The sequence below is a fragment of the Ranitomeya variabilis genome, chromosome 4 (genome assembly GCF_051348905.1).
Source record: "Ranitomeya variabilis isolate aRanVar5 chromosome 4, aRanVar5.hap1, whole genome shotgun sequence".
Lineage (NCBI taxonomy): Eukaryota > Metazoa > Chordata > Amphibia > Anura > Dendrobatidae > Ranitomeya > Ranitomeya variabilis.
Window position 1 is genome coordinate 534,938,282 of NC_135235.1, and position 19,018 is coordinate 534,957,299.

A 19,018-nucleotide genomic window follows, 5' to 3' on the forward strand; every position below is an offset into this window, starting at 1 on the left:
ACAAGTCTTATGGCAGGTCTGACAGTGTGCAGCCTTTCAACCAGTCATTCTGCTGCTGTTTCTTGTATTCTGAACTTTTTTTTCTCACCCTATTTTGGTCTGAAAACAAGTAGGCAAAACTGTAGCACGCCTACATATGTTAGGGTACTTTCACACTAGCGGTTTTTACAATACGTCGCAATGCGTCGTTTTGGCAAAAAAACGCATCCTGCAAAAGTGCTTGCAGGATGCGTTTTTTCACCATTGACTAACATTAGCGACGCATTTGCGACGCATTGCCACACGTCACAACCGTCGTGCGATGGTTGCGCCGTGTTGTGGCGGACCGTCGGCTGCAAAAAACGTTTCATGTAACGTTTTTTGCCGCCGACGGACCGCCATTTCCGAACTCCGCCTCCACCTCCCCACACCTCACAATGGGGCAGCGGATGCGTGGAAAAACGGCATCCGCTGCTCCCGTTGTGCGGCGCATTCACTGCTAGCGTCGGTACGTCGGCCCGACGCTTTGCGACGGGCCGAGTACGACGCTAGTGTGAAAGAAGCCTAAGAATATAGCTTTTGTTCTTGTGAAACTTGAACATTTTACTGTTCTAAGCCGAAGCCCATTCAATAGACTAGCTATGTCTAATGTGCCTCCATCACATTTTACATTAACCCCTTCATGACCGGACCATTGCTTTTCAACCATGCTTCCACAGAATTAAAAAAAACAATAAAACTCATGAAATAGGCCTGGATAGAAATGATGGTACCCTTAACTTAATATTTTGTTACACAACTTTTTGAGGCTATCACTGCAATCAAACGTTTCCTGTAAGGCTACTTTCACACTAGTGTCGTACGACGCACGACGAATTGCGTCGTTGCGACGTACCGACGCAAGCAGTGAAAGCGCTGCACAACGGGGGCAGCGGATGCTGTTTTTCAACGCATCCACTGCCCCATTGTGAGGTGCGGGGAGGAGGCGGCGGAGTGCAGGCCGCGCACGCGGCGTCGGAAATGGCGGACACGACGCACCAAAAAACGTTGCATGCTACGTTTTTTGGTGGCGATGGTCCGACGCAACACGACGCAACCGTCGCACGACGGTTGCGACGTGTTTCAATGCATCGCACTGCGTTGCTATTGCAAGTCTATCGAGAAAAAACGCATCCTGCAAGCACTTTTGCAGGATGCGTTTTTTCTACAAAACGACGCATAGCGACGTGCAGTGCACGACACTAGTGTGAAAGTAGCCTTACTGTCAATGAGACTTCTGCACCTTTCAACAGGTATTTTGGCCCACTCCTCAAAAGCAAACTGCTCTAGTTGTCTTGTGTTTGAAGGTTGCCTTTTCCAGACGGCATTTTTCAGCTCTTTCCAAAGATGCTCAATAGGATTTAGGTCAAGGCTCATAGAAGGCAACTTCAGAATAGTCCAATATTTTCCTCTTAGCCATTCTTGGTTTTTTTTAGCTGTGTGTTTTGGGTCATTATTCTGTTGCAAGACCCATGACCTGCAACTGAGACCAAGCTTTCTGACACTGGGCAGCACATTTATCTCTAAAATCCATTGATAGTCTTGATATTTTATTGTACCCTGCACAGATTCTAGACTCTTTGTGCCAGATGGATAAACGCAGCCCCAGAACATAACAGAGCCTCCTCCATGTTTCACAGTAGAGACAGTGTTCTTTTCTTGATATGCTTCATTTTTCCATCTGTGAACATAGAGCTCATGTACCTTGCCACAAAGGTCAATTTTTGTCTCATCTGTCCACAGGACATTCTCCTAGAAGCTTTATGGCTTGTCATGTAGTTTGGCGAATTCCAGTCTGGCATTTTTATGATTTTTTTTCAACAATGGTGTTCTCCTTGATCGTCTCCCAAGAAGTCCACTTTGGCTCATACATCGATGGATGGTGTGATCTGACACTGATGTTCCTTGAGCTTGAATTTCACCTTTAATCCATTTAGAAGTTTTTCTGGGCTCTTTTGTTACCATTCGTATTATCCATCTCTTTGATTTGTCATGAATTTTCCTCCTGCGGCCATGTCCAGGGAGGTTGGCTACAGTCCCATGGATCTTAAATTTCTGAATAATATGTGCAACTGTAGTCACAGGAACATCAAGCTGCTTGGAGATGGTCTTATAACTTTTACCTCTAACATGTTTGTCTATAATTTTCTTTCTAATCTCCTGAGACAACTCTTTCCTTCGCTTCCTCTGGTCCATGTTGAGTGTGATACACACCATGTCACCAAACAGCACAGTGAGTATCTGTAGCCCTATATACAGGCCCACTCACTGATTCCAAGATGGTAGACTCCTGTGATGCTAGTTAGTAGATACACCTTGATTGAACATGTCCCTTTTGTCACATTATTTTCAGGTGTACCATCATTTCTGTCCAGGCCTATTTGATGAGTTTTATTTGCTTTTTTTAATTCTGTGGAATCATGGTTGAAAAAAAATTTATGACTTTTATTTGTTAATTTTCATAGATATTTTATTTATTATTACTGTTGTCAGATTCAAGTTATTTCTGTGACCATTGTGGGTTCTCCTGTCCTGAAGTTATCTAACTTCACTGTACTAATCTCAATTCTAACTGTTCTTACTACTCTTACTAATTCCTACACTTGTACTTTAGTTTCCTAACTCTGTCCCAAGTCTTATAAACATACACAACTGTAAATTACACATGTCATTACATAGTAGACCATGTTACACTTAAAAAGTGCCCGTTTTATCTGGAAGGGTTGTGGGTATGAATTGATAATTTGAAGTCATGTAATCTACCACCACATGGAACATTGAGAAACACTGCTGTAAAATACAGCACAAAAATCTGTGACCATGACCATAGAAAATTGTTTGTATTTTAATCGCCTTCCCTCAAATGGACGTACTATTATAATGTAATAGATTGTGCTGATAATCACCATTGGAGCCTGTTTGTTTAACCCCTTTGATAGTGTGGTCAATAACTCTCCCTGTAAGCTCAATGGCACACCACACTTGAAGCACCGGGAATGTGCTGGCCTGCGTCCGTGTACTCCCTCCGTCACCAGCGGGGATTCCAGAGAGAGAAGTGCAGTGTTCCTCGTAGCTGGCAGAGAGCGAGGTGCCGTGCGTTTCTTGAGCGTGAGTACAGCGCATGTGCTGCATAGAGAAAACCGAGTACTGGACAGACGTTTGCGGCCCACCTTGCCAGTATATACCTGCTCGCTCACTGTGGACACTGATAGTGATGCGGCCTTGTTTGTTCCGGACGCATATACTTATGGACTAGAAGCTCAGCGGAAGGTGCCGGAGACAGACCAGAAGACGGACCGCCGTTACTAACAGAACCTGTTTGGACCAGCAACTCGCCAGCCGTTGTTGGTGCTATTAACCCCCAAGTAGTATCTGCAGTCTAAGGAACTTCTGACATGATAAGTGTACAAAAAGATCTGCCGTTACCTTGTTCAGTAACTTTACATATCCTTTGCAATTTGACTGTTTATCCCCCTGTTTAACCCTTCATCTCCCTGCGAGGAGTTAACCCCTGTTCAATTAAAACAGAAACAAAAATTATTAACCCTTGCTCTGCCTCCTGTCTGTGACTGCATCCCGACCCTGCTCACACTAGCAGCGCTGGCAAGCTCTCTTGGAAAGAGCTAGTGAGTGCTATAGTCCATGCTTAGGAGACCGGCCTCCTCTAATAGACTGCAGCAGTGACCTGCAATGGTGACTGGCAATCTAGGCAATGAATAGTAAACAATAAAATGAGAAATCCCTCCTTTGTTGAGAATGCAGACCATTTTTAATATCTTGTTAATTAAAATGTTGCTTGTTTTAAAATACCTCTTGAATAACTCCTTTAAACCTCTGAACCCTTTTGAGCTCTTTCAGTTAGAATTGCATGTGCTGTACGCCTCGACAGCCGAATTTGGAGGGCAGGGAACTGCAAGCTCCCTGGCCACACTGAACACCCGGAGGCATCACAGCAGACCAAGAGCCCGGGGCTGCCAGTGAAAAGCCAGTGCTCGTGATAGGCTCACGCTGTCTGCCATACAGGTTAGAAGCAACATGCAGGAGAGGAACGTGAGCAGAACTTAAAGCAGCAAGGACCTAAGAGGATAGCACAGAAGGAAGGCCTCCAAACCCACCTGGCTAGGTGGATCCTAAATTGCTTCCGGGCTTCCTGGACCTCATCATCACCTGTTACCCGTGCCCCAGACTGCACCTGCAACTAACAACTAAAGGTAAAGGAAACTGCAATCCTTGTGTCCTCCAGTCATTTCCCTCACCCTCAGTCCTGCACCTCATCATCTACGATCCCTTACCAACTATACCGGTAGCCCTGGGGCCCTGCTCTACCTGTGGGGAGCAGAACCATCCCAGGTGCGTCACCATTGGCCTGAGCGGTCCCCTTAAGCAGCATTGGCCATCCATTGCCGAACACCACAGGTGGCGTGATGAACTAACTCCACATAGACTTGATTTTCACCTTCATTTCATTAATTTTATTGGACGCCCAGGGCCACGGACTGGGTCACTGCTGCCGCGACAACCCCCTGAAGAACCGTCGGACACGGCCCGAGTACCCCACGGTCCTAGCGGGCGCTCCACTATCACTTCTTGATTTTCCCGGTATATGCATCGCCCCAGAGTCCTGGTCGTTGCGGTAATGTCGCTCTTCCACCAGGGGCAGTGATATTACGTCTGATGGTACTAAAGGAGTTCACCTGACCAGGTATCACAGTCACACACTACACTTCACACTCCAGTCCACCAGGGGGAGCCTTGCTTTTATCTATTAGGGCACTCCTCACACACGGGTAAAACTGGTGGGTTGGATAGGAAGTCAGTCAGAAGCTACCTGGGCTTGACCCAGAGAGGACCTGTCAGGCAGACAGGGGGAGAAGGAGGAACATATGAGCTGCAGACAGAGGGTCTCTGTCAGGGGTGGGATCCTGACAGAGGCCAAGCACAAGATAGAACGTTACGGAGCTGCGCCTGCACCCATTGCGGCAGCATCCTAAGAAAGAACACGAAGCGAATTGTATTGTGGAGAGTGAGAAACGAAGTCACAGCACAAGGAGATAATACCGGGAGGAGTCCTGCCCCAAGATCGGCAGCCTCCTTCTGAGGCGCGTAGCCGGTGGCCGGAACACCGAGGGAGTAATTGACTCTACGTATTACTTCAGAGACCGGCAGGACAGTCAATTCCAAGTTGGCTGACCGACCTTAATACCTAAGAAGACATGGAGGCAAATTGTGGGAGAGGGGCGTCTCTAGGGTCCCTATAAATAAGCTCCAGGCCTACCCCGTCATACGGGTTGTCCTATCCATACCATCTGGGGGACAGAGAGAGAGAACATCAGAAACATCTATGAAAGTTGTGAGGACTATCCCGTGGTGCTCAGCAGGGAGGTACTACAACACACAGGCGCTAGTAGGAAGGCTACTGATTTCCACCTGGATAAGGGAACTCTAGATGTGCCTTCGGACCGGCCAGACTCTGCCTGCCCTGTGAACGGTACTCTGGACTGTGGACCCTGAAGTCTTCATTAAAGGTAAAGAGATTGCAACCTTTGTGTCCTTGTTATTCATTGCGCCTCACATCGTCCACCATCACCACCTACCCATCTGGGAAGCCCTGGGGACATACTTCACCTGTGGGAAGGTATACCATCTAGCTGCCATTCCATCACCCCAGTGGACCCCTACGCAGCGTCGGTCACCCTGACCGAATACCACAGGTGGCGTCACGAACACCGTACAAACTACACCTTTAATTGGACGCCCCTCAAAGGGCCACGGACCGGGTCAGGCCACCGTGACATCCCCAGAACCAAGAGACAGACCCGGTACCGAGTACCCCATTGCCCTACACGTGGGGGTGCTCCAAATCCACCCCAAAATACCATCTTAACTGCACCTGTGCTGTTTTTAAATGCTCTGCCATCCTGCGTGTAGAGCATAACATATCACTTTGCAACTGCTGAGCGACGTCATTCAACATACCCTGCTACCAGAATTTACCAGAATGAGGTAGCTCAGCACCTGTACAATGATGTTTTATGATCTGCCCACAGTAGGGCAGAACAAAGTGCACCTGCGTGGGTATGGGAGGCTACTGTGCGGTACAAAATCTCATTTGGCTATGTGGATGATACAGGACGCGTCATCCATGTTAATCAAACCCAGAGGACAATTAGGCCATGTGCACACGTTCAGGATTTTTTGCGTTTTTTTCACGTTTTTTCGCTATAAAAACGTGATAAAAACGCGAAAAAAACGCTAACCTATGCCTCCTATTATTTACAGGGTATTCTGCATTTTTTGTGCAAATGTTGCAATTTTTTCCGTGAAAAAATCGCATCGCGGAAAAAAAAGTAACATGTTCATTAAAAATGCGGAATTGCGGGGATTCCGCACACCTAGGAGTGCATTGATCTGCTTACTTCCTGCACGGGGCTGTGCACACCATGCGGGAAGTAAGCAGATTATGTGCGGTTGGTACCCAGGGTGGAGGAGAGGAGACTCTCCTCCACGCACTGGGCACCATATAATTGGTCGAAAAAAAAGAATTAAAATAAAAAATAGTCCTATACTCACCTTCGATGTCCCCGGAGTGTTCCCGCCTCTCACCGTTGCATGCTGCCTCTTCTGTTCCTATAGATGGTGTGGTTCAGGACCTGCGGTGACGTCACTGTCTTGTGATTGGTCGCGTGACCGCTCATGTGACCGCTCGCGACCAATCACAAGCCGTGACGTCACCGAAGGCCCTGAACCACACCGGCATCTATAGGAACGGAGGCTGCAGAGGGTGAGTATAACCATTTTTTTATTTTTTTTATTATTTTTAAACATTCTATCTTTTACTATAGATGCTGCATAAGCAGCATCTATAGTAAAAAGTTGGTCACACTTGTCAAACAGTATGTTTGACAAGTGTGACCAACCTGTCAGTCAGTTTTCCAAGCGATGCTACAGATCGCTTGGAAAACTTTAGCATTCTGCAAGCTAATTACGCTTGCAAAATGCTAAAAAAACCGCGAAAAAAAACGGAAAAAAAACGCAAAAAAAAAAAATGCGGATTTCTTGCAGAAAATTTCCGGTTTTCTTCAGGAAATTTCTGCAAGAAATCCGGACGTGTGCACATACCCTAAAAATGGTATTTTGGGGGGTATACAGAGGGAGGCCAGAGTTGATAGACACATTTGTGAAATGTAGAGCATGAGCAGATAGGTGGTGGCATTTGTTCAGAGATTCAAAAAAATGGTGACAGGCTCCCTATAATCGGCACAGTACTTCACTTGATAGAATTGCACATCCAACTATAACGAGGGGTACGTGGGGGGGTGAACAACTTTCCCAAGTATTATAACATACCTGTTTTGGAGGCTGTGGTAAGCTGTTGTATTTCAACCTATCATTACATGTGCAAGTAAAGACTGAAACATGCATGTTCTCCACTCTTTCTTACCCGTTTCCATCCTACTTGTTGGTCCATGTTATGTTGATGCCCAATACATAACTTGAAGATCCAAGACCATATCTGAAATAGGGACCCCACCTAACATGTGCCATTAACTAAATAATATTTGTGTCTTCTTATCTTGAAAAGTAACCATTTCCCTCCCTATAATTTGTCTTTTATATTCTGTAGACATTACAATGAGATAGGAATACCCACTAACAGCCTGCAAGGAACCTGGGAGCTACTGTAATAATGCAAATCATTTATTATCTTCTTGACTCATTTCAAAGGTGGACGAAACAAGTGATAAAATATACAGCAGTAAGAGATACACGAATTTAGAGAGCATAAGAGACACTTACAAAACAACAAAATGATACCAACCTAAAAATCATCCACCCTACCCAGTCAATTATTTTGAAATGGTGGATATGTTTGTTAGGTGTCAAGTTCCCGCTGCTGCACAGGTGGAACCTCAAACCATGTCTACTGCGGTCTCCAATTCTCCTCCAGCCGCAGTGGAACCTGCTCAGCGGAGATGTAGATCCCAGCATCCGGCTCAAGCTGATACTGTGCGCTTGGTTACTGCTGCCTTTCCAGGCTCTGCATTTGTGGCCAGCACTGATCAGCAGCAAGCAGGCGTTTCTTGGTTTCTGGGACTAAGTCCAGCTTTTTCCATACTGAGCATGCCCACGGGACGACTTCCCATTGGAGGTCGGGGGTCATATGCTCAGGTCCTGTTGCGACTCCTATTGGACCATCTGGAAGGTCCTGGAGCGCTACTTCTATAAAAGGTTTGCATGGCCACTCGGCCATGTGCTAGTATAAATTTGATAACGTGTGTGTAGATGGATGTATGTCGATGGATGAAAGCTCCTTAATCATTCCCATTCCTTGTGTTGATGACTGCTCGTGGTAGTGGAAGCTACCTAGCGCCTGACAGTGCAACCTGCACACTTTGTACACGTTTCAGCGTCTAATCGCAGTGCCCGCTTATACGGCACCGTGCCCAATCAGTACGCTTTCCTGACAGCCGGTCAGTGTAGGGTGGGAACTCCTGCTTGGACTCAGCATCGGGCATCTTCAGGCGTGGGCTCAAAAGCCACCGTGGGTCAGAGAGAGTCCAATCACCAGTTTAGTGGGGGTGATTCATAGGGATCCCACTAGTGTCTTTCAGCTGCACCCTGTGACTGCTAACAGGGCGCAGCGTATTTATGACGACTCTGTGAAGCAACAGAGTTCGCTTCTATTCACACTGGGTGAGGTCTAAACCCACGTGTGAGCAAGCGTCCATCCGCCATTAATCAGCAGCAGGTGTCATCTCTGCACGGTGGACCCCGGACTGCGAACGCACCTCATATTCTTTAATATTATTATTTGATGCGTTCCACCAGTCCTAACAATGTTTTTTCTTAGTACTCTTGGCAAGATCTGGCCTCCCAGCTTTCATCAAGAAGACATATTGTTGATAGATCAGAAATGCATTTATCATGCGTTAAATATAAGAAGAACTGGTTCCTCGGGGAGCAAGTTACTATGGGTGTAACTTGATATGAAGGATCTGGGAGATACGGGTTTAGATTTACAGCAAATTACTACATGTTTCTTGTTCAATTCTCTACAAAGTGTATTAATTAAAAACATTTCTACTTTACATAATAGTTGCCAAACTAGATACTATGATCCTGATTCATCAAGATAGGAGTTGTTCATGCTGGTCTTGCTGAGAAAATGTGCTGAAGTCAGAATCTCCTGATTTATGAAGAGGCCCATGCCTCTTCTTGAATCAGGAGTGTCAGACAATCAATGTGCGCCTCCATGTACGTCTCGCTATAAATCGTACTTCAGTCCCTGCTGGAGTAAGATTTGTGGGGTACTGAACACCAATTCTCATCATGAATATACAGTTACTTGGAGCTGAGTAAAAATGGCCCGAGAATGTTAAAGGTCATAGAGTTTTAGTGCAGCCTCAAGTTGTGCCAATACTGTGGGACTTTTCAAAGCCTTTTACTCCAGTATGCTTTGATGAATCGGACAATATCTTTTACAAAATAAAACTTTGTTCAATACTGGAGAATATGAAAATAAGCTATAATGTCCTGTGGCACAAATGTAGTGGGGATCTCCACTGAATGTAATCCAGACCTAATCTGACCCCTTATGGCAGCCACCTAAAGAAGTGGTGGAAGTGCATGCACACGTCCCTGTCCTGTCTATAGTAGTCATGGAGGAAGAGCCAGATACATTTGTGACCATTTCGTAAACTCTTTCTGTCTATATAAGATCACTAAATAGTCATCATGATGGTGGAAGTCATAGGGCAGATTTCCCTTGATCTCTAAAATACAGCTCGGAAAGTGCCTATCCTGAAAATAGGGTTGCCGTGCGGTTGGTAAACTACTGGTCAATGATATTACTATACTAATAATAAAGACACACCGGAACCAATATGACATAACAAAATACATATTCACTATCAAGTATCCTCTCAAATATCATTGAAAACTCATAAGAACCACAGAGAGTTTTTTAATCCTAATTAATAGTATGGATATACCCAAAAGCACATTCAATAATAATTTCAACAAAGACAAACTATGTGAAAAGTGTCTTTATTGATACAAAATACTAAATGACAAACAATACATATACATAATAAGAATTAAATCCATACTGAATGATCAGTTCATATGGAAAAGAACAGGCGGGCAGCAATTTAACCATAAAAGCAATGGAGGGCATACCATGAAACTATGGAAGAAAGGAAGAAGGGGGAGACACCCCAGCATGCATAAATGCATTCCCTTCATAAAGTGCATAGTGCATAATATATATTGCCTGGATGCATGCAGAAAATTACACCATAAGTCACAAGGGCAGAGGATAATAATAATATAGTACTGGCAGGGTGTTAGTAAAATCAATAATACAATATGAGGGAGACAACAAAGTGACCCCAGCTACCTAAGGTAACCAATACATCGCCACCAGTACATAGTTAGCCATAACATCAAAAACTCTTACCCATACTGATGCCCGAACCAATGCACAGGAGCCCTGACGTGCATTTCTCTGTAGCTTCCTCGGTCTTAAATATCCCACCATGATCCACCACAACCAATAAACACAGTCTATAAGGACACATCCGGTCACTTTATGTAAAAGTGTGGAGGCTGAGACAATGAGCGCAAGGGAGAGGACACATCCAGTCGTGTCATGTGAGCATGTGGAGCCGGGACTCACCACAGCAACAACACCTCACATCCGGCGTCTAGGGGCGGTGAGTTAGGAACAAGTGTTCCGTTTGACGTCACTGAAACGCACAGCCTCGTTTAGATGCCTTCTGAGACGCAAGCTGAGGGAAGTCACGCCAGCACATGCTACCTACGACTGGATATAGTGAAGCCATAGTATTTACGGGCAACACATAGGTCAACAGAATATCACCCAAAATATAGTATAAATGTCTCAATTTGTTGCAATTTCCAATAAAAACATGATACCTATGAATAACAAAGATTAAGGTAACAAGGAAGAAGAAACAAGTCCACATATCAATAACTATTCCTTAGTCACCAAGATAACATGTATTAATAGATGATAGTGTATCATGAAGCCGTTCCATTTGCTCCATCAAAAGGTTAGTAGATGAAACATCACTTTCTGCACACAGTGTCCAATTGATGTTAGAATTACATATGGAATCACTCCTTATATCCATAACTGCCAGATGGGTATCATGAGGGATATTAAGTGGGATCCAAGAGACCAGATCTCAAGTTAGATGTTGAGATGACATCCACTAATAAAATAAAACACAAATAAAACATTAAAAATATTCCAAGGGCATTAATTAGATAAACATCAATCACAAGGCACTAAATAACAAAACGTCTATCTGCATTACAAAAATGGTGTGAAACTTAATTTTTCATTAAGACCCAGAGCGGTCATGGTCCCCAATTTAATAATCCCCCGGCACTCTGGGTACATGGTGATATCAGAGGGGGAGACATGAGACGCAGACTGACACAACTGGAGTGCAGGAGGATTCAGTATGGATATTACAAAACTATTCTTGGAGCCCTGGATTAAAAAACACTAAATTAATTAAAATTTGGTGTATAATGCAAAGAAAACAAGTTCATAATCATTTAGAAACAAGAATACTAATGTTAGGGGTCAAGTTTCCACCTCTGCACAGGAGGAATCTCGAGCCATCTCCGCTGCGGTCTCCCATTCTTCTTCAGCCGCGGTGGACCCTGCTCAGCAGAGACATCGGTCCCAGCATGTGGCTCAGCTTGATACTGTTTGGATGGTTACTGCTACCTTTCCAGGCTCAGCCATTGTATCCAGTATTGGTCAGCGGCAAGCAGACTTCTCTGGGACTAAGTCCTGCTTTTTCCTTTCTGAGCATGCCCAAGGTAAGACCTCTCGTTGGAGGTTGGGGGTCACATGCTCAGGTACTGTTGCAGCTCCCATTGGTCCTCTAGGAAGTTGCTGCAGCTATAAAAGGTTTGCATGGCCACACGGCCACATGGCATGTCATGAGCTCAGCGTCATTGTGGTCATGTTTGTGTGTGGTCAGGGTTTGGCTGAAATAAGCCCCAAAATACCGGCACCTCTAGTGAGGAGTTTTGTGTATTCGAATTCAGGGCTGGCTTATAGCCATTAGAATTCCGGTTCCCCCGGAGAGGAGTTGCTTGTGTGCTATGCTGACTGCATGACCACTCTTGCTCAATTAGGTATCTGTGCCTCTGTGAGGTTAACAGGGCACAGCGTCTTCATTTCTGTGCGACTCTGTGAAGTAACAGAGTTTGCTTATACTGCCATATAGTGCCGCCATTTCTGGCAGCAGGTTGCTCTCCTGCACGGTGGACCCCGGGTTGCGAACGCACCTATTACTTCTAATATATATATTCGGTGCGTTCCGCCAACCCTATCAACTAATGTTTTAACTCAGGAAGAGTTCAGAAATCAATATTTTGTGGAATAACCATGATTTTCAATCACAGCTTTCATACGTCTTGGCATGCTTTCCACCAGTCTTTCACACTGCTTCTGGTGCAAAAATGTAATTAGTTCTTCTTTGTTTGATGGATTGTGGCTATCCATCATCCTCTTGATTACATTCCAGGGGTTTTCAGTGGGGTTCAGGTCTGGAGATGCCCATGACAGGGTTTTGATGTGGGGTCTCTTAATTTTTGCCAGAGCTGTATATAAGACTTAGGTTAGCCAATCAATGAGTCTTAAGCAGAATTGAAGAAATAGGCTGGCACACTTGTTGGTATAAGTGCACATTCATACTGTGGCCATTAACAGACAATACCTAGGATAAAACCAAATGAACAAATTCACTGTAGTAAGTAAATAAATAAACTGTAATAATACATGTAAATAACAGAGGAGACTTAGTTGATACTATTTTTCATCAAAAAGCGAAAAAAGCCATCCCACCACCACAGGGTGTACCCAATCAGGATGTTCCTTAACCCTAATAGTTCACCTCGCTATGTGGCAGCAGGCCTCAAATAGACAGAGGCAGAGCAGGGCCTAGACCTGGCTGCTTCACATCTTCCCATGGAAAGCAATATAGACAAGATGAACAGCTCAAAACGGGAGATCCACACCCCTATATGTACAAAGTACAAGGAAATAATGCAAAACCAAAGAAATGGATTGGCATGGTGGGATGGAGTTTACGCTTTTTTGATCAAAACAGAGTCATCTACATTCTCAATGTTATTAGCATGTACTATTACTATTTATTTACTTTTTTATTTACTTACTGCAGGGTTTTTACTTATTTATTTTCATCCTAGGCTTTTTCTGGAATGTGCCTCCCTCCTTTCTGGGCTGTGCATTTTGTCTATATAGCAGGCTGGTGTGTAACAGTCAGGTCTGGTTCCTGCACTGACCCCCTCAATTTTGAGGCCTCCTGGTCACATAGCGAGATGAATTCCTATACTTAGAGACCATCCTGATTGGGAACACCTTGTTGGGGTGGGATAGCTTTTACACTTTTTTGACCAAAATAGTGTCATCTAAGTTCCCTGTGTCATTTACATGTACTATTACTTTTCATTTACTTAGTGCAGGGTATTTTCTCATTTGTGCTTATCGTAGGTTTAATCAGCAAGTTTTGTTTAAGACTCTGGAGTGATACTTTGGTGCAGTGTCGGACTGGGGTGCCAAGGGCCCACCAATAACATTTTTTTCTGTACAGAGTGAATAAAGTGAATTATGACAAGTACTGCACATACAGTGGGGTTGGGGTCCCAGATCTGCACAGGGGCCCACCAGGGGGATTCCCCTGTTCCCCTATGGGCCAGTCCGAGCCTGCTTTGGTGTACCAAGTAAACCTGTAAATGGCACTTTGTATGGTACATGACTTATACACAAGATCCATTCTATAGGAGATTAAGTCTTGTACTAAGGAAGGTGCACGTGTATCAGTGATTCATACATGCCCACAGTACCAATTTTCCTAGGACAATTCTTCACACTAGACTGTAAAAGGGAAGGAGTTTAGAAAAATCACACCTAAAGTAGCCATTTTGGTTGTCTTTGTGGGCAATAATATCTACGGGGCATTAATGCCTTGAACTGGAATCGTATATAATGTAATTACACCTCAGAAAAGGGACTTAACCTAAATGCAATGCAAATACTATAATGGGCCCCCACCTTTTACATTTCACCAGACTTTTGTCTTTTAGCCCTTTTTAGGGACCTAGGCCCGTAGGGAAATGTAGTATTTTCCCATAAATGCCAATAGTTTAGCATTATGTCTCATCTTATCCAGCCAAATTCAAACAATACAAGGCAATCATATATGAATTGCATCAGAAAAATCTTTATTTAGGTTATACAAAGCGAAGCAAAAATGTCCAAAGTGTAATGATATTGATGGACAGACCACAAACCACAAGGAGACTGTTGCGCATTAGTGGAACTAACATGGTTTCGGACATTAAACATAGTGTAACTGTAAGAATGCAGCGAAAAGAAAGGAAGACGTAAGGGTTATAAATGCGAGTAAGCCTGGCAGGTTTCCATTTTGCTTGAGCAGACATCATCTCTGTTGGCTTTGGTAAGGTTTTTAGTTTTCCTCATGTTCTTCAACAACTTCTGATTTCACACTTTCCAACTTTAATGATGTCCACAATTATCTTCTCTCTTCTTGTCCTTTTGTTACCTAAAATAAGACAAAAGAGTGTGTACTGTAGACTGTATCATTGCTTATTCATCTTATTTCCTAAACATGAATGCAGTCTACAACTATCGGAACAATGGAAATCGAAGTTCTGTAGAACCAGAGATTGCGGCTCACTGGTGTACAGTCTACAGTGAATTGTAAGAAATGAGCAATGACAAGACCAGAACTAATGTAAGATATATGTTTGTTAGTGAAGACCCTTATGAAGTGATGCTTCCTTATATATTTTAAAGGATATTTTTGGGATAAAAGTTTTCCTGTTTCATCAATGGAAGAGATTAAAAGTATATCCCCATTAAAAAAAATTGTGACTATCTGGTATTTTGGCCCTGAGTCATTCGAGCAATTCTAATATCAACTTTTATTTTTCTAAATAGCATGCCATAAATCTGGCTTGTGATCCTCAGTATCTCAGAATGAATCCACCCCTAATGTATATTTTGTATCATTATGAGACTATGGGCTATGGCTATGTGACTCCCTAGTCCATGCGCAGCTAATAGTGATCCCACATGTGCAAAAAAGCCACTAGGATTTTGGAGAGTTAGTGTAAAGATTTGAAGGAGATTTAGTTTGATGCTCGATGAAGGAGCTCTGACATGCCCACAAACTGGATGTGCCAGAAGTGAAGTGACCCACAGTGAATAGACCAGGGGAAATAAAATGACATAACATAAAGAAGTGAGTTTATCTTTATTGTATTTAGGTGTACTATGTTCCATTGATTATCTTTATATCCCCCTTAAGTACTTAGTCTTTGACATTGTTGTAACAGTATATGGTTAAATTGCTCCTTTGGTGACTTTTCATTGGTGGGATATCTTAATATATGTATCTTGCAATGGGTTGCATTACCTTCAGTATCTTCCAGTAACTTTGGTTGTGCTAGACTGAGTTGTCCTTGACGATGAAGATGATGTGGAAGATGATGTTGTGCTAGATGATGTACCACTGCGGATATTGAATGACAGTTATTATCAGTGCATGGGTACTACCAAAGCAAGGATATTAAAAGCTTGACACTATTGGTCACTGTTACCCTTCTCCTTCCAGAAGCTTGGTGTATGTCGCAATCTCTGCTTCCAGTCTGGTCTTAACGTTTAGCAGGTCTTCAAAATTTGCAGTCTGGCACTCAATGTCAGCTCTAATGTTTGTCAGCTGCTCTTCAATTGAAGCAATTTGTGCTTGCAGTTGTGCAATCTGCATGCAGTAACGTCCTTCTGTCTCTGCCAGTGTATCTTCCAGTGATTTTTTCTGCAAACGAGAAAACTCAACTATTCAAGAGCTGACAAGTCCTACATTGCTTTTCATAAAAAAAAAATAATCCCCAAAAATTCAGAAGGAACCAATAAAGTTTACAGATTACTCAGCAGAAGTTACACATGTGTATGTATAAAAAACAAAGCAAAACAAAACTAGAGACAGAAAATTGAAACTCACCATGGCAAGCTGTGATTGAAGCTCGATCTCCAAAGCTTGAAGTGACTTTCTTAGTTCAGATACTTCACTCTTGCTGGTCTTAGTTTCTTCTATTCCTTTAGATATCTCTTTCTTAAGCCCTTCACTCTTGAGAGAAAATATATATTTTTATTAATATTTGAAGACAAACTCTTCCAGAATATCTCTTCTAACTAGCTTTCTCAATTTTTTATGGATCACTAAATATGATCAATCCCATGACCTTTCTAAAACCATTATAAACCAAGCATGTTACATCTTGTTCTTGGAAACTTTGAATGCCAAAGGATTGGCCTACATGCAAGGAAACTTACCATTTTATTGAATTGGTTTTCAGCATCCTTACGATTCTTCTCAGCTAATGCTTCATACTGTCCTCGCATATCGTTCAGCAACTTTGTCAGATCAATACCTGGTGCAGCATTCATTTCAACGTTGACTTGACCCAAAGTGGTTACTTGGGATCCTTTAGCCTCCTATGGTGAAAAAGTATACAATATGTTTCATGTAATCCTTGATTAGTGATTTGTATACAATTAAATGTCTAAAATTTCTTCTCCACTTACTTCTTCATGGTTCTTCTTGAGAAGAGCAATCTCTTCAGTGAGGCTTTCAAGCTGAGATTCCAGATCGGATCTGGATAAGGTCAGATCATCCAGGACTCTACGCAGGCCATTGATATCAGCTTCTACACTTTGACGAAGAGCCAGTTCATTCTCAAATCTGAAAAAATAAGCATATATAGCCTTTAATATCACATTATTATTTGTTAAACAGGAGGTACTTGTAGTTTGGTTTCTTCATTATGGTGCTAGAAGCATACATTACTCATATTTGTAGGATTGGTTACGTTGATATTTTCCTGAGTTTTTATGCTAGTTAAAGTTATAGCCATTTTGTCCCCCCCAAAAATCCCACCTTAAAAAGTTAAATTCTATACATATAGTCTGTATTTCTAGACATGTTTGTACTTTTTCTAGTCAAGGTGGTCAATGATTTCATCTTGATTGGGGTTTGTCACTTCATTTTCATTATTTATTGAATTATTTGGTAGAGTCCTCCCAATGGGCCCAACTCTTGTAACAACAACTCTATCATCCATCAGGACCTCATATCTTAGTTCCCTAGACCCGTCATATGACCTTGATGTCTCTGTAGACTGCCTACAAAGTAACTCATGGATTTTGAGAAGTCTTGGATTCCTTAAAACAAGAAGTTAAGAAGTTATTGTGTAGAAGGTTTCATAACTTACTTCATCTTGAAGTCATCAGCAGCAAGCCTGGCATTGTCAATTTGCAAGAGTATGCCTGCATTGTCATTAGTAGCTGCAATAATCTGTGAAAAAAATGATATTGTCACTTTCTATTATTAATGATAATTTCTCCTTTATTAACATCTGAAATGATTTTTATTGATTCTTCTCATTTTGATCTGCATGGTCCCGATATGAACTTTTACTATTTGTATCATTATGTTTTATGTCATGAGTATGTCATGAGTGCATCACGTTACAAATCCAATCATACAACTCCGTTTCATGGCTTTGCTAAATGCAGGGTCATGTGTATACCTATTATTGGTATAGAGCCAACACAGTAATGTACACAAAATACTGTCCTGTCCCTTCACTCCTTGTCCATATATCGAAAAAATAATGTAGCTTCACCCAAAAACACACTAGAGCATGACGTAAGTTTAGTTACTAGAAAAGAATATAAAAACTAATGTTAACCTGATCAGATTTAAACCCATAAACCCGAAGCTGACAAGGGCTTATTACTGAACCACCATAATTTCATAATTGCTTTCTGAGGTTCTTGTTTAATTGCCACGCCTTAGACATCTAGCTAAAAATAATCCTGACTATATTTCTATAATACATTTATGCTTATTTTAGTCACTGCTATAAAGCCTAAACATTTACTCATTGGCAGGATGCATAGTAATGGGTAAAGTGAACATGCTATGATTTTAATTATATAGTATGGGTACAGAATTACAGTATTGTTTTATGAAGCTTACCTTAGATTTTAACTCTTCAATTTGTGTAAAATACTTGGAGTAGTCATTTGCTCCCTCACCAGTGGTACTACCAGGCCTTTGCTTTTCATACCATTCCTTAATCTTACGTTCAAGCTCAGCATTTGCTTCTTCCAAGTCACGGACTTTTTGCAAATAATTGGCCAAGCGGTCATTAAGATTCTGCATTGTTTGTTTCTCATTTCCAGTGAAGATGCTGTCACCTCCTCCAAAGCCACCTCCAGCACCACCACCATAGCTTCCTCCAAAAGCAGCTCCACCAGCCCCACCACTATAGTTATAGTTAGCAGAAGCACTGTTAAAATCATTTTGACCACCACTGAATCCTCCAGCACCACCATTAAAACCACCAGCTACACATTGACCAAATCCCCCAGCACCACCACCAAATCCAGCACCTCCTCCATAACCAACTGCTCCACCACCATAGCCGCCAGCTCTACCTTGACCAAAGCCACCTGCACCTCCACTGTAACCTTGGGAGCTTACGGCTGAAAACTGCTGAGAAGATGACTGTCTAAAAGAATAAGACATATTGTTCAAGCAAAAGGACACCCTTTCCAGATGAAAAAAAGCAGCTTCTGTGGGAAGAGTGATATCGGCACAGCTTCTATTCTTTATATATATAGATCAGATTTGAAAGGGTGTGTCATTCTTGAATATTAATGTTTTCTCCTTCAAACAGAAAAGTTTCTTGCCAAGTTATTGCCACTGCCTATAACTTGGATCAATTATCATGATTTATCGACTTGCGTCACTCTAGCCTAGCCGCTGGTTTTTCCACCCTTTGGTTGATTGTCAGGAAAGTTCAATTTGAGGGTGGAGTGCATGGAATTAATGCATCAGGC

General features: G+C 42.7%; 1 protein-coding gene across 1 annotated transcript; it reads right to left on the reverse strand.

The window, feature by feature from the left end:
- Positions 1–14,289: 14,289 nt before the first annotated feature.
- On the reverse strand, positions 14,290–18,774 carry LOC143765593 (keratin, type I cytoskeletal 47 kDa-like). The gene is made up of 8 exons (XM_077252431.1): positions 18,153–18,774; positions 17,383–17,465; positions 16,697–16,853; positions 16,445–16,606; positions 16,113–16,238; positions 15,712–15,926; positions 15,528–15,623; positions 14,290–14,651 (listed from the first exon to the last, which is right to left on the reverse strand). The coding sequence occupies exons 1-7, from the start codon at positions 18,702–18,704 to the stop codon at positions 15,530–15,532; spliced, it is 1,389 nt and encodes a 462-aa protein (XP_077108546.1). The 5' UTR covers positions 18,705–18,774; the 3' UTR covers positions 14,290–14,651; positions 15,528–15,529.
- Positions 18,775–19,018: the final 244 nt, after the last annotated feature.

Coding starts and splice junctions, on each gene's coding strand:
- LOC143765593 (XM_077252431.1), bottom strand. CDS start 18,704: ATGTCTTATTCTTTTAGACAGTCATCTTCTCAGCAGTTTTCAGCCGTA. Junction 16,607..16,696: donor TCAAGAAGAACCATGAAGAA/GTAAGTGGAGAA, acceptor TTTTCACCATAG/GAGGCTAAAGGATCCCAAGT. Junction 15,624..15,711: donor AAGCTTCTGGAAGGAGAAGG/GTAACAGTGACC, acceptor CAATATCCGCAG/TGGTACATCATCTAGCACAA.